This window comes from Aquila chrysaetos, chromosome 3 (genome assembly GCF_900496995.4).
Source record: "Aquila chrysaetos chrysaetos chromosome 3, bAquChr1.4, whole genome shotgun sequence".
Taxonomy (NCBI): Eukaryota; Metazoa; Chordata; class Aves; order Accipitriformes; family Accipitridae; genus Aquila; species Aquila chrysaetos.
Window position 1 is genome coordinate 8,594,010 of NC_044006.1, and position 12,110 is coordinate 8,606,119.

The 12,110-nt window shown below is 45.8% G+C and overlaps 1 protein-coding gene across 1 annotated transcript in view; it reads left to right on the forward strand.

Annotated features, from left to right (window-relative positions):
• The first annotated feature begins 923 nt into the window (after nucleotides 1–923).
• Nucleotides 924–12,110, forward strand: part of ATP9A (ATPase phospholipid transporting 9A (putative)) — a 65,676-nt gene continuing 54,489 nt past the window's right edge. Inside the window, exon 1 of the mRNA XM_030009570.2 lies at nucleotides 924–1,082. Coding sequence (XP_029865430.1) covers nucleotides 1,015–1,082 — 68 coding nt within the window. The 5' untranslated portion in view covers nucleotides 924–1,014. The remainder of the gene's footprint in view (nucleotides 1,083–12,110) is intronic.

The window sequence follows — 12,110 nt, forward strand, 5'->3', positions numbered from 1 at the left end:
CGGGAATATGAAGCAGCCAGTGGGAAAGACTGTGGTGGCATCCAGGAACCCTGTCTGATAAAATACAAAGTTTATCAGGCCAAGCACGTATCTCAGCTTCTGTAGCCCAAGGCTTTTTTTTGAATCTGATTTGTATACTTAGTTTTAATGAAGATTTAGTCACTGCGATTGTAAAAAAAAAAGCTTGAAGTCATAACCAGAACAGAAACACTGGAGCAATCTGTGCCTAAATTTGCAGAGGAAATCTGAATTAGGATCCAGAAACGAGCATTTCCAGAGTGGGTGAAGGTCACCAAGCAAGGAGGGTGCGAGCAGCAGTACCCTAAAGCAACAGCCCAGTAATGTGGGTGGAGGGATGGTATAAAGACGGGGAGGTATAACCTGCACCTCTGCGCTGGCTGCAAAAGGCTGAGGACGCACGGGACGTGGCGTGGGCCTTTCGCCTGAGGTGAAACACAGAACGCCACGGGTGCAGTGGGCGCAGAAGGCCAGTGGTGCCGGTACGGCAGTGCTGAGTGAGCCCCCCAGGAGCGACCCGGGTGGGAAATGGAGACGGGGGGCGCGGGGCACCAAGGGGAAGGGGCAGGCTGGAGCGAGGGCAGGGCAGCGGCCGCTGGCAGCCCGGCAGGACTCAGCCCGGCAGGACTCACTCAGCCCGGCGCCCCAGGTGCGGGGTTAAGGGCAGAGCAGGTGGCCGGCCGGCCGCGGGGGGTGGGCAGAGGGCAGGGCAGCACAGGGCTGCCCGGGGCGGAGCGGAGCCGGTGGGGCCGAACCGGGCCAGCCGCTCCGGGGCGGGCAGGCGAAGCAGGGAGGTTCGGTCCGTGGCAGGAGGCGAGAAGCGAACCGGGCCGGGAGGGCGGAGCGCACCGGGGCGGGCGGGGCGGGCGCGGCACCTGCGTGCTGGCAGCCCGGCGGCGGCGAGCCCGGCCCCCTCGGCGGCGCCGCCAGACGGCGGCGGGCCGGGCCGAGGCGCTGCTGGGAAGCGCATCCCGCTCCGCCCCGGCAGCCGCGGCCATGACCGACAACATCCCGCTGCAGCCGGTCCGGCAGAAGAAGCGGATGGACAGCAAGCACCGCAGCGGGTGAGCTCCCGCTGCTCGCGGGCCCGGGGCCCCGCTCCTCGTCTGGCCGCCGCCTGTGTTGCGGGAGGCGGGGGGGGGGGGCGGGCGGGCTGGCGGCGCGACCACCGGCCCCCTCGCCTCGGGGCGGCGGCGGGGTCCCCGCTCGGGGGCCTTTGCGGGATGCCCGGGGCAGGCGGGGCGCGGGAATGCAGCGGAGGGGCAGGCGGGAGCCGCGTTGCCCTGCGCGGCCGTGGTCCGAGCCCGGCGGGAAGAGGAGGAGGAGGAGGAGGGAGTGGGGGGGAAGGCAGGCAGGCAGGCGCTGACAGGTTGTTCCTGACGCCATTGCCGTGGCACGCCCGGGCGGAGGGCAGGAGCCTGCCGGGCTGCGGCCGGGGGGCGCCGGGGCTGGGGAGAGCGGGGCCAGCCATCAGCTGCCGGTTGGCAGCCCCTTGCGTGGGGAGAAAAAAAAAAAAAAAAAAAAAAATCATCCCGGCCGGCCCTTATCCTCATCGCCTTCTCCATCAAGAGCCTTCCAGACAAAGCGGTGCCTGGGCGGCAGCGAGCGCGGCTGACGGTCGCCGCAGCCGAGCCCGGCCCGGCGAAGTGGGGCAGCGAACGCCCGCGGGCGCCGCTGGAATGGCCGGGCTGGCCCGGGCGAGAGGCGGTTGTGTCACCGGCTGCCTGACACCATCCCTGCTGTCCGTCCTGTTTGTCATCCCCGCTGTTGCGCTTGGCGCGGGGCTGGAGAATTACAGGCTGGTGCCTGGGCGAGCGCTCGGCCTTTGCTGAGGAATAGCCTTGGACCAGAAATGGTGTTTGTAGATCTGTAACAAAGGTCCCTGTCTAAACGCAGAAGGCTCTGTTTAACTGTATCAGTTAAAGCAATACAATATCCTTGGTGTGGGATGTTGCAATACCCCGAGCGTGGGATGTGTTCCTCAAGGAACATATTTATACTGGTATTCCCATGCAGGAAGTTAAATAAGACAAATGGTCCTTTAATACTTTTTTTGGTAGGGAATTGCAGCACTATGCAGACGGGTTGGTTTGTACACAGTGGGGTGTACAGGGTATCCAAGTTACCTGGCTGTCAGTTATTGCAGGGCTTCATTTGTCCCTGGATAATTTGGTTTTTAGAATGTGGTGAGTGATATTAGCAAAATAAACCAAAATATCGAAGGAAATCCTGACTGTTAGAACAAGAGGAAATTGATGCTTTTTCCCTTGTTTGTTATGTTTTTGGGTGATAGTTTTGATTCAGATTCCTCTAACTGAAATTGTTCTACATAGTTTATTCGTTATTAGAATTATTCCTTATTATTGACATTGTTTCTAATAATTGATGTAGCAATATCCATGCCAGTTGATACTGAGCTGGGAGGTGTGTGTGATGCAGCAAGTAATTCCTCAGAGCCTGTGTCACATGGATCACTGGGCGAGTTCCACAAGGTACAGCCACCATGGCGTTAAATTTGGTGACGTGATTGAAAGGGATCAGGGAGAGGTGGAGGCCTGAGAAATGCCTCAAAGCTTCTTGAATGATTTCTTTTCCTAAAGTTCTCTGATCTCCACCAGGACCCTCTTGGGTATTACGATGTGTTTAGTAGTGTCTAACAGAAACTGCCCTCGTCTAACCTAAGCTATGGTTCGTTGGTTGTGGACTCTACTTGATTAGCAGTCACAGAGTTGATGTTTCCAGTGATAGCAAGAAATTCTGGCAGTGTGAAGTTGTGAAGGAAGATTGCTTAGGATTTTTCTCAATAGCAGTCTGAATAACTTGGATTTGAGGTTTCCGCTTGGTGTGGTAACTCTGTTTGGGCATGGGACTTATATATTAGGAACTCTTGTTTTACTGATAAGTAGCCTGTGATATGTTAGTAATTTGGTCGAATGATAGTGTGATAGCAAAGCATCAAAGTCGAGCAAATCCAAACCAGTATTATAAACCAAAGAAGAAATCAGCCAGCTAGTCAGGGAGGGTCCCTGGTGTCACATCCAGGACAGAGTCCTGGGAATCCTAAGCCATAATCAAGACTTTTTTTCTTCTGTTTCCTCTGAGAAAAACCCAAGCAAAAGCCTTCCAAGTTATGTTCCTTGATACATATGAAAACCCAGGGATAAGCAAGTCTTGAAAGGCTTCACCCTAGCGTAGCCCTGACTGCAATTTCTGCTGTGGGGATTTCTCCCCACCAGTGGGGGCAAGTTCTCAGACAAAGATTTTTGTCAGTGTGGACTTCTGGAGTGGGGAACAGATGTCTGTTTGTGTACTGAATGACTTCATAGAAATCTTCATGTATGTTAATAAAAAAGTAAGAAATGGCTAATTCTCATGTAGAGCAGGTGTCATCCAAACAAGGCTTTCATTACAGCCTCAGTCTCTAGTGTACTTTGAAGAGAAGCCAGGGAAGAACTCGCATGGTAGCCTTGCAGAGATGAATGATGGTACAGACAGCTGAGATCTGTGTCGAAGAGAAACCATGTGCTTAATAAACCAGTGGGAGAAGTGGTTATCTGTTCCTGAGCATAACTTTAATGTGGATCTTCCTTGCTGCAATTAAAGGCTAACCTCTAAATTCTGCAGCTGTATGCCTTGAATTCATCCATATTCTTCCAAATGCTTTGCAGCACTCTGAAAACCACTATGAGATGTGTGCCAATTAGGAGGGAAGGATAGCATTAACTGCAGCGGGACGGTTGGTGGGATGGCAAGTGAGTCTGAGCTTCCCAGGGGCTGAGTTATGCCGGGAAGGGAGCCGCAAGTTCCTGAAGCACCCCAGATGCTCCGTTAAGTGCATGACACAAGTTTTTCCCTAAATAGCTTATGGTCTCAGTCCACAGTCCTGCAAGGCTCTTTTTGAAACCAGCAAACTGCTGTGCTCAGGCTTCCTCTGTGCTGTAAAAAGGCCTTGATCCAGAAATGTGGGGGGAAGAATGCAGAACGGGATGGGGAAGAAGGAGCTTTACAGTAACATTTCATGCAGCCATTCCGTTGTATGTGTGTGTGTACTCTGGCTCTATTTAAAATGGCAAATTCCATTTCAAAGTCAACAGAGATGGGAGCTCCTGCCCTCCGTCTGCTTGCATGTGGGTGTGCCTCAGCGCGTGCAGAGCTGGGCTGGTTTCCCACAGACGAGCTGTTTTGCACCGCAGCACTTGGCAGGGGTGGGCTGCAGGAATAGCAGCGCTCCTGGCCCCTTCCTCAGCCACCCCAGCTGCACCATTGCACGGCGTGAAACAGGGGAGTGTTTGAATTGTGGAGGTGCATAAAAAGGCTAGGTGGTTGTGTAAGGCTCTGTGGCTTTTTTTTTTTTTTTAATCAATGGAAAATTCTTCATATGCTTTTACAATAATGAAATGTGGAAGGTTGGTTTGCATATTAGAGGTGCCAAGGACTTAACAGCACAGCCTGTGAGAAACATAGAAACATCATCCAAGAAATGTGCTTGCTGTAGAAGTGATTAAATATGTTGATGAACTTCACCACTAATTTGACAAATACTACCCCAGTATTAGACAAATGTGACACTTCTTTCCATTAGGTTTGTTTTATATGAAAAAATGCTTATGAAAGCATTTTTCATTTGCTCTCAAATAGTTCATCAAACATGCTGCATTTATAAATAAAACCGGCTCCTTGGTCATGGCTATTAATCTGGCATCTGACAGTCAATATGTCATATTACTGCTTCGTACATCATCACTAAAAATGCGTTTTTGTAAACAAATATAATCCCAAGTGAAGTACACCATAGACCTGTTGTTCAGCACCTTCCGTTCATTTAGATACCTGTGCAGGTGAAGGGCCACATCGCTTACAGGACTCAAGGTTTTTGATACAGTTCACATTGAAAGAAATGCTTTTGAGTGGTTGCGATTTTATTTGGGGATTTGTGAATTTGGTTTTTATTATTATTTTTGCAGAGTTATGATTTAAAATGTGAATAACACAATGCTGTATAAGCTTCCCCATATAAGCTGTCTTCATATATTTTTCATGTTCTTTCTGTAAGATTAAAAGTTCATGATGTACAGCAACTTGCTAGCTTACTGTATTGCAATGCTGTTCTTCAGTGCTTCAGTTGCGAAACGGAGGAGGAATGTTTAGAAATGTGTATTCCTAAACTTTTATAGAAAATTGCTTACATTTCTGTAACTTTGCGATTCCCATTCCTGGAAACTGCATGCTAATTTTATCAGCATCTCTAAGCAGCAATGTAAACTTTCAGCTGTTTTTCTAGACAATCTTTCTTTCCCTCTCAAGGACGTAGTCTTCTGATTTCCTGATGGAAAGTAGTTTGTTATTCCTAATGATGCTGATAGTTCTCTCCTGCCAGAAACAGCCAACTTCCTCCAGTGATGCTGACCTTGCCCTGAGCAGAAAACTTTGGAGTAATGTGATGGCCTGAGCAGCCCCCTTCCCTCATCATGCAGGTCTTTAAGCTTGATACCCAAAAATAGGGATGGTATCCAAAGAAACAGTAGATCACAGAACTATGCAATGCCTGTAAAATTCTTTCAGGGGGGAACAAGTAAGGTAACTGGACAAAGCTGATAGCCCCAGTCAAAAGGACTTTTTATTCAATGAGCACCAGGATAATTTGAAGACACATTTGTGTACTTGTTTGTATGTGCTCAGAGTACTTTGTTGCTGGTACCCAACTGAATGGATTTGTCAGAATGTTTTTTTCACGGTTAATGTTATTCAGTTTCCAGAGGAGAAAGGGAAAAGGAGATTGTCTGAAAATGTTCCTTGCTAGGTTCACCACCCATCTTTCTGCATCTTCTTTACTTTTTGCTCTCAGTATGAGTTGTGTTTTGTCATCCCAGCATGTGGGCATCCCAAGTCGGATATCTAGCGGCACAGCCCAGGACTTTGCACCCTAAGCGTGGCCGTCTCTCCCCGCAGTACAAGTCCTTGGCAGCTTTGGGGGCTTTTGCTTTGGCTCCTGTGAGTGCGCAGCAGCCGTGCAATGCTGGCGAGCACCAGGCTTTCACCGGTGTTGTGCCAACCCAACTTGGTGCAATAATCAAAGTAGCCATGGACACTGGTGTTTACTCACATTGCAACATCAGCACATGTAAGACAGAAAGGGTTCGGGCAGTGAAACTGTCCTGTCTGCAAGTCACCCTGGGTAGGTTAATGAAATCTGCCATTAAAGTACGATCTGCCATTGCAGCCGCTCCTGTTTGTGTAAAGCACTTTGTAAGGAGCACAGATGTCATATATGGGATTTAAAGCATAACTAATGAGCTTGGTAATGTATTCTTCCATGATGAAGTTTAAGACATCATTGAAAAGTTTTAAAAAATAAAAATTACGGCAATTGAATATCTTTGGGGGTGGTAGTGATAAACATCTGCCTGTAAGAATGAGCACATGGGTCTGTGCTTTAGAAATGTCTGTGTACTTACCAAAAGCTCATTTTTCTAACTTATTTCAACAAGCCATGGGCTGACACTTGCACAGTTGGTGTGCAGATATAACATTTCCGCTAGCCCAGGGTTTGGATTGTGGGCTTCTGCTCTGTGCCCACCCAGGAAAGCACAGGCAGCGTGCTGGGTGGTTTGTGGGACAAGAGGAAAAAAAAAAAAAAGGTCACAGAATAGGTAAGAGTTAAATGCCAGCACTGGGGTTGGCTAGGTGCCTTCATAACAAAAACTCTTTGGGGATCTTTGAATGTATATGGGATAAAAATCAGCATTTGCTGATTTTCAGCCACTGGTGCATGAGTTACTTGCTGAGCACTGTATGCTCTGGAGGAGGCTTTGAGAGAATGACGTAATGGGATTCCAGAGGGCTGATAAACCTCCCCAGTTAAAGCATTGCAATGTGCGACTCTGTTATTGCTGGTTGTAGTATTGTGTTCATTGGTTGGACTTTTTTTTTATGAATTCCTTTACGTTGCATAGAAACCTCTTGCTAAAAGGCTACGTAGGAGAATTCTTGGTAGAAATGGTGTATATTCTTTACTTGAGCATTGATACTACTGATAATCGCCTTCAAAAACTTGCTAGGCAGGAAGTTTTTCTTTTGTTTGTCTAATTAGGTTTTCAGTTTGCTTTCCCTGTAATTCAGGAGGTTGCAAAAACTGTGACTCTAGCCAGGCAGGAATTTCACAGAAGTGTTATTTTTACACAGGAGATTCTCCCATGCCCTTTCTTGCTTATACTTGGAACTGCATTATTTTTAGATTGATTCTCAAACCTTATAGTAACTCAGCATTTGTAAATTAAATTTCTTACAGCAACAAGAATCTTTGTGGTGGGAACACCATGAGAGGTCATGGCTTTGATTGCAGAATGTGTGCTAAATTTGGGGTAATTTTGTGCAATTGCCTTCTACTTCCCTGCATTTGTAGGTGCCGTCAGCACTGAGGGCTGCTGTCTCATTTAGAACCAAGCAAGTGTAAGCAATTTTGCAGTGCTAGGTGTTAGCATTCAGAGACTAGTGAATTCATAGTAATTTGGAAAAGAAAAGATTAAAAGCAATATAATTGTATGTAAACAGTTGGGCAGAGTGTGCTCTTCTTAAGTTAAATGTTCTGATTAGTTTGTGGGATTCATTTGCCATTTTCTTATACATTCATGAAGAAAAAATGCTGATAAGTCATTGAACTTACTAAATAAAATGTCTGGAAGTTTGCTCTGGAGATTTAGGTACTGGTCTGAAGATCTGCCCAGATACTTGGAAAGTTCTTTGGAGTGTACTGGTGAATTTTACTTTGTAAAAAAAATTCCCAGCACAAGTAAAAAATATATTAAGTTCTAGTAGTACCCTCTTTAAGCCTTATCCTATTGTAAATATTATGATATAGGCGCATAGGTATTTTTTGCTGTTGAGTATAATCCCTAGAAGAGGCCCACCCTAAAAAATAAACAAAGGTAACTGGTTTCAGATGTCTGATTACAAGGACCGACTTACTCTCTCTGTAACTGGGAAGCACGTTGTGATGAAACAGGGTATGTGGACACCAGGTTTGCTCCCTTGGGCAAAGCCTCTTATTTGGAGCCTTATTGTAGAGGTCATTCTGAATTCACAGTCATTAAAACATGGAATCAAGGCTAATCTTGTGTGGTTTTCTCCATTGTGAAAGAAGGAAAAGTTCCTTTTCCCCCCTTCCCTCCCCCCCCCCCCCCCCAAGCATATCTATTTTCTGTTGTGATCCAAATACCACCATTTTCACTATCTTCCATTAAAATGTATTTGGGGTACAAGTGACTATTTGTCTTAGGTCTCCATCTGCAAACATGAAAGAAAACTGCAATTAAAAGCTATCAAGCTAACATACTTCTGAAGTAGAGTTTATGAATTTGAGTGTTTTACGCCAACTTTACTGTTTGTCTCATGTTGGTAACTGCCTTTCAGATGTGGGTATTATACACAACTTCGTGGGGAAGAAAAATCTACTAGTTAGTTTTTCTTAACAAGGAAAAAAATGTTTGTAGATTTGACAAAAATTGATAGTTTCAGGGAAAAGTGTGACTTTTTGAAGTGGATTACATTTAGGGTACTTAGGTTAATTACAGTTTTATGGTACTACCTAGGGAATAGTCAAGGATGGAATTCCATTGTCTTAGAAATGTTACAAAAGCAGAATAACAGGCAATGTCCCTGTATAAAGGTAGGCAGAGATGGCAGTAGTGGTGCTGCAAGTCTGTAGGAAGTCAGATGCCTGTTGTATATACTTGAACAGTAAAGCATCTACAATTATTTTATTCCAGTAATTTGATCTAGGTATTCATGGCTATCACAGTTTTGAACTGTTCGCATTACCCACTGTGTTAATTTCTGTCAGATTTTCCTGCATTCTCCTAATTTTCTCCTCTTCAGCAAATGAACGGTTTGCAAGTCAGAGCTGACGACAGCAGAGGCTTTGGTAAAGCTGACCTCTACATGGTCAGTGACAAATGTGTGTAGGTGAAAGCAGTAGGATAGTTACTGAAATTGGGGGACTTTACAAGTCCTCTGGTTTTGGAATGGAGGGTTTGACTTACCTGGAGCTGGTAAGAGACTGTTCGGCACCATCCAAAACTTGTGATTTTATGTTCCTTCAGTACCGATATGTGGGTGCTATGTAGTGCTCTGCTGTCTTGTCAGCATTTTGGTCTCAAAGCTTCTTTGAGTGAGAAAACCTTCTCTCCTGTGTTTGGGTGGCATCTGTACCCTTATGACTTAGGTTGTTCTTGAGCACAGACTAGAGAAAATCCACCCTTTTCAGGGCTCATCTGTCACTCTTCATGAAATATAATAATGTCAAAGTAATTTGATTATGCAAAAATCCTTTTATCTAGTTTTAAAAGCTTGTGAGAAATTATCTTGCAAGTCAGCCTTGTGAAGTTAATGTCTTTGCCTGTTCATGGAGCACCGAATCACATGGTGACACCTTTTCTTTACTTCTGGAGGCAAATTTAGTTTTTCTTTCTCTTCCGTACTGAAGGAATTGACTTAACTGATAACACTTCTTTCTGTTTATTTGCATCCAGCAGGGCATAAAACATAAAAACCCGGTATTTTGTAGGAAACCACCTTCTGTGTGGCGAGTTGTAAACTGTTCATCATGCTGCATGTATCTTCTGGCAAGGCAGTGTCTTCAAGAGCTGAATGCTTTGTGTGCTTCCTTAAATAGTTATTTCTTTCGGTTAGATGTGTGTTTAACTGACCTTTTGTGGCAGAATGCCGTGAATCAAGAACAGATCTTAGCGGTGTTTTCTGGAAAGATGTTTGTAAGAGCTCTGAAGCTTTTGGTTATCAATCTGGCTGATACTGGCTTTCCCAATTGTCAGTGAAATTCAATAGGTCTGTTTTTAAAGGAACAAGGGGGATTGGGGAGAGATTGGCTTTCAGTAAGAAGCAGTGACAACAGAAAAGTAACCCTTTTGGGGTTTGGGAGGGTACAATGCTGCAATTTCGCAGAGAGGCTTTTTCAAGGTGCAAGAGGGATTTCTGATAAGTCCTCGCATCTCCCACGAAGTAACCAATGCTCTGTTTGATTCATTGCCTCAAGTAAGGATTCGTTACGTCGAGCAGCGCATGGTTTTATTCACTAAAATTCGTGTGAGAGCTGAATTTCCGCTGGCTGCAGCAGCCGGGTTGAAGGCCCCGTGAGGCGCCTCGAGGTGGTGGCGGGCAGGCTGGGGTGGCCTGGGGGCCATGGCGGGCAGGCTCCGGCCTGTGGAAAGAAAGTCACGGTTCTCTGGTGTTACCACTACTTAATGAATTGCACGTGGATCCTCTACATTCTTCTAGAGAATAAGTGTTTCCTGTCACCTCATCCCGGGATCTTTTGGTTGAGAAAAGCAACACCTAGCCTGAAGTTTGTAGGCCATGCAATGGTTTCCAAAACAGGGAATACAGTTTTGTTACGTATGACACCCAACTGTGTGCTGGAGGAGATTTTAACCTGGGTAATTTCAAATATAGGCACCACATGCCATCGCTGGGATTTTTTTATTGACTCGGGTGAGTCCAGAGCTCCCCAACAGCGGCGGGGAGAGGTCGGGGCACCGGCTGGGCCGGGGCTGCTGAGGGGATCCTTGGTGAGGTGTTGTGTACTGGTGGTTTAAAGAGGTGCTGGGAGAGCTAGATTGTTAGCTCACATCTCATAGCCTGGATTTTAAATATCTCCCCCAGCGAGAAGAGGGAATCCTTTAGTAACCTTATCAGTTTCAGTGAAGTTGGTGTGGCTTTCCTGAATTCCCATGTAACTTTTTAGCAACCATGTAACTTTTAGCAAAGGCCAGAAATTATGCTAAATAAGTGGCTTTAATATAAGCCTGAGTTGAAAAAGTAAAAAATCAGCATGTCGACGTGTTCCTATTTTATTTATTTTGAATAATTTTTTGAAAACTGGCATTACAAGATATAAAAAGTAATTGTTGAGCTGGATAATTGAATCGTGACAGTATTAAATAGAGCAAGAACAGAGATACTGCTGACAAAGTAGACAAAAATGCAGGAAAAAAATTAGAGGAGAAGTTATATTGGACTAGTCTGTCTGAAAATAGGATGCACTTAAATTCCTGCAGCCGTTTCCCTGGCAGGTTGGGTTTGCAGCACTGGATCCAGGCGTTGGTCTGGGCTGTCTGAGCTCGCAGCCTCTGCGGTGGTGCAGCAGCAGGACAGTCACCTGAAGAGCTGAAAACACGAATTACTACAGCTAAACTAACAAACTGAGACTGTGTAGCTGGATCTACAGTGCATGTTCTCAGTCGATGAGAATGTACGTTAACTACTAATGAATAACACACAATTTTCCATTAACATAAACAGAGCTAATGACTGTAATACTGTGTAAAAATAAAATCAGTAATCATTTAGTATCTCCTTTCAGATTCCTCCTAAGGTTTAATTTTTAGAGGATTATAGATTATAATTCCTTGGCAAGACTATTTTAAAGTGCAAAAATTCAAATATGCAAATATTAAAGCCTTCTGCTAAAAAGGTATAAATTTTTATGAAGTCGGGGTTGCGAGGAAGGGAAGGAGAACGTCTGTCTCCATCTCTTCTCTTGAGGACATACGAGATCACTTTACACGTATGCATTCTTGTTTAAGTTTAGTTTGTAAATGGGGAAAGCCTCCTTTTGTTTGAGGAAGTTTCTGTATACCAACAAGGAAACAGAAGCACTAATAAAAAGTACCTGTTACTATTTGATTCACGGGAGCTTTCTGGCATAAAACCTGCCATCCAGGGTTGATGTAAGGGGACCTTTCTGCCTGTACCCCACACCTCCTTGCTTCCTGAAGCCCTTTCATTCACAGGAGGCAGAAGATCTCCCGGCAGCCAGCACTGACTCAGTGTAGTTATGAGCTTGGTCCACGCTTCTCTGTGCATCGGTTTCTTGAAAGCAAGGCACGGAGCCTCCCTGGGCCTCGTTGCTGCAGGCACATTTCTCGCACTGCCGCAGGCCTGACCAGCTTTGAACACATGGTTGCGTGATGTTTTAGTAACAGCTCCAACACCATACGAGATGTTTGCTCGTAGCTCGGCGGACTGCGAGGCAGGCTGGCAATGGCTTTAGCAGGCAGAGTGTCTATTTGGTAGGAAGT